Source organism: Limulus polyphemus, unplaced genomic scaffold, assembly GCF_000517525.1.
Source record: "Limulus polyphemus unplaced genomic scaffold, Limulus_polyphemus-2.1.2 Scaffold7714, whole genome shotgun sequence".
In the NCBI taxonomy this organism is placed as follows: Eukaryota; Metazoa; Arthropoda; class Merostomata; order Xiphosura; family Limulidae; genus Limulus; species Limulus polyphemus.
Window position 1 is genome coordinate 28,771 of NW_013673324.1, and position 1,977 is coordinate 30,747.

The following is a 1,977-nucleotide window of genomic DNA, read 5'->3' on the forward strand; positions in this document are numbered from 1 at the left end:
TAATGCCTTTAGTTTGTTTAATTAACAGTTTATTCAAGCATGAAAAAAAAAAACATTCCCAAAAGAAAATTACATCTATTTTAACTCAAAAACCCTTGATTACCAGCATTATTATGTCATTTTCATGTAACTGAGAGAAGTTACTAGAAAGCGCTCCATGCCAAATAATCTGAACATGCTCAGTCTTTCCTGCGACAGAAAAAAAAGCGATGCTCCGATTGTCGAGGCTAGGCGTACTTTTAGGCCTCGTACGAAAATTTCAGTCAACTACAGTAAAACGGTGTCAAACCGGAATAATAATTATGCTTCTAGTTATAAGTACCCATACTCACCTAAGAAAAAATTTGACATAAAAGAAGGAAGACATTCAAACAGTAACTTTATTTCTTAAATAAGTCTCAATTATTCCATTAATACAAGAAGAAATATACACACAATTACACAAACATTGGACTGTTTTATATCGAGAAGCAATTTTTTTTTTTGTAAATGCTAATGACAAAAGGTTTAGGCTCTTATAGTTGTAACTTAAGCACTGAATTATTAATTACACATTAATTAACATTAGATCATTGAATGCGTGATCTGTAATGGCTAGCATTTACTGATTTAGTATAAAGGGAAAACGCGCAAATATTACATTTTTACTGTCCTTGTTGGCCGTCTTTCACCGCCGGTTTATCGCTCATTTCTACCTGTACCACTCGTTCCTTTTGCTGCTCACCTTCCAAGACTTTCTTAGGTGCCTCGACCGTCAAAATTCCGTCCGAGCTCAGGGAAGATTGTACAGTTTCCGGATCTACTTCTTTGGGCAACATGTAACGTCGTACAAATTGTCGGGATATAAAGCCGTGCTCATCTGGTTTTTCTTCATGTTTACCTTCAATGACAACGAAATTCTCGACAGTTTTCACATTTAGTTCGTTAGGTTCAAACTGATTAACATCAAGTAAAATCTGGAATTTATCGGCTTCGTTTTTCACCTGAGAGAGGCCGCCACCTGCCTTACAGCTTACTTGTCGCCGGGGCCGTACGTAGTAGCCATGATACAAAGTCGGTGTTATAATATCACTGTCATGAAGCCCAAGCCCGAAATGTTGATCTGCGATACGACTAGGAAAATCCCAGGCGTCCCACCAATCTCGCCCAAGCAGCACAGGTACAATGTTACGCGCAAAAGCCATTTTTAAATACGCTTTCAGAAAAACTCAAGTTTCAAATCTTTGTCACTATACTTGACACGTTTTACACAATACTCTGTTTGGGTTTTATATATATATATGTGTGTGTGTATATGTAGTTTTCGCAACGCCCTCTCGATCGTTCGAGAATCTTTACGTAAGCACGAGCTGGAATTCTACTCTGTTATTGCGCAATGGGAGAACGATCTAGAAATGTTCGTAAGATAATGTTGGGCCTGGAAAAAATTTCGCAAGGAGCGTTGTGTGGTGTGTTTTGTTGTCAATCAAACATAAAGCGTGTTGTAAAAGTGACATAGTAAAGATATCTAAGTATAACAAAAACGATGTATGGATTAGCAATGAAATTACACTTGTATGAACGCGTAATTACTTAATTAACATTTATAGAGCGAAACAAAAAAAATTAAAGTAGTATCTGAATATCTTTAGAGTCTCAAACTTAAATAAGCGGTCGGGCTAAGACTATAAGATGGTAAAATAATATAATAAAGATCAAAGATTGTTTAATTGTAATTTTTTCAATTGGTTTAAGGTATAATCAGTTACGTCTCCAGCTTTTCTTAAGTGGAGGATGAGGGGGGGGGGGAAGAAATGAAATATATAATAGGGTCAAATATAAAAATAAGTATAAAAAGGTCTCCAACTCGAGTTTCTACATTCGTGATAACAACTATGTAAAATGTAGGTGTGTTTGTGTTTCACAAACATTCCTTTTAATTCTTCCATTTCGCGCTTGAACCGTTTGTTTGTTACCAATTTCGCGCAAAGCTACACG

At 36.2% G+C, this 1,977-nt stretch overlaps 1 protein-coding gene across 1 annotated transcript; it reads right to left on the bottom strand.

Moving 5' to 3' along the window:
• Positions 1–362: 362 nt before the first annotated feature.
• Positions 363–1,542, bottom strand: LOC106474812 (protein lethal(2)essential for life-like). Its single transcript, XM_013935502.2, has one exon. It carries the CDS (start codon positions 1,182–1,184, stop codon positions 645–647), a length of 540 nt encoding a protein of 179 aa, XP_013790956.1. The 5' UTR covers positions 1,185–1,542; the 3' UTR covers positions 363–644.
• Positions 1,543–1,977: the final 435 nt, after the last annotated feature.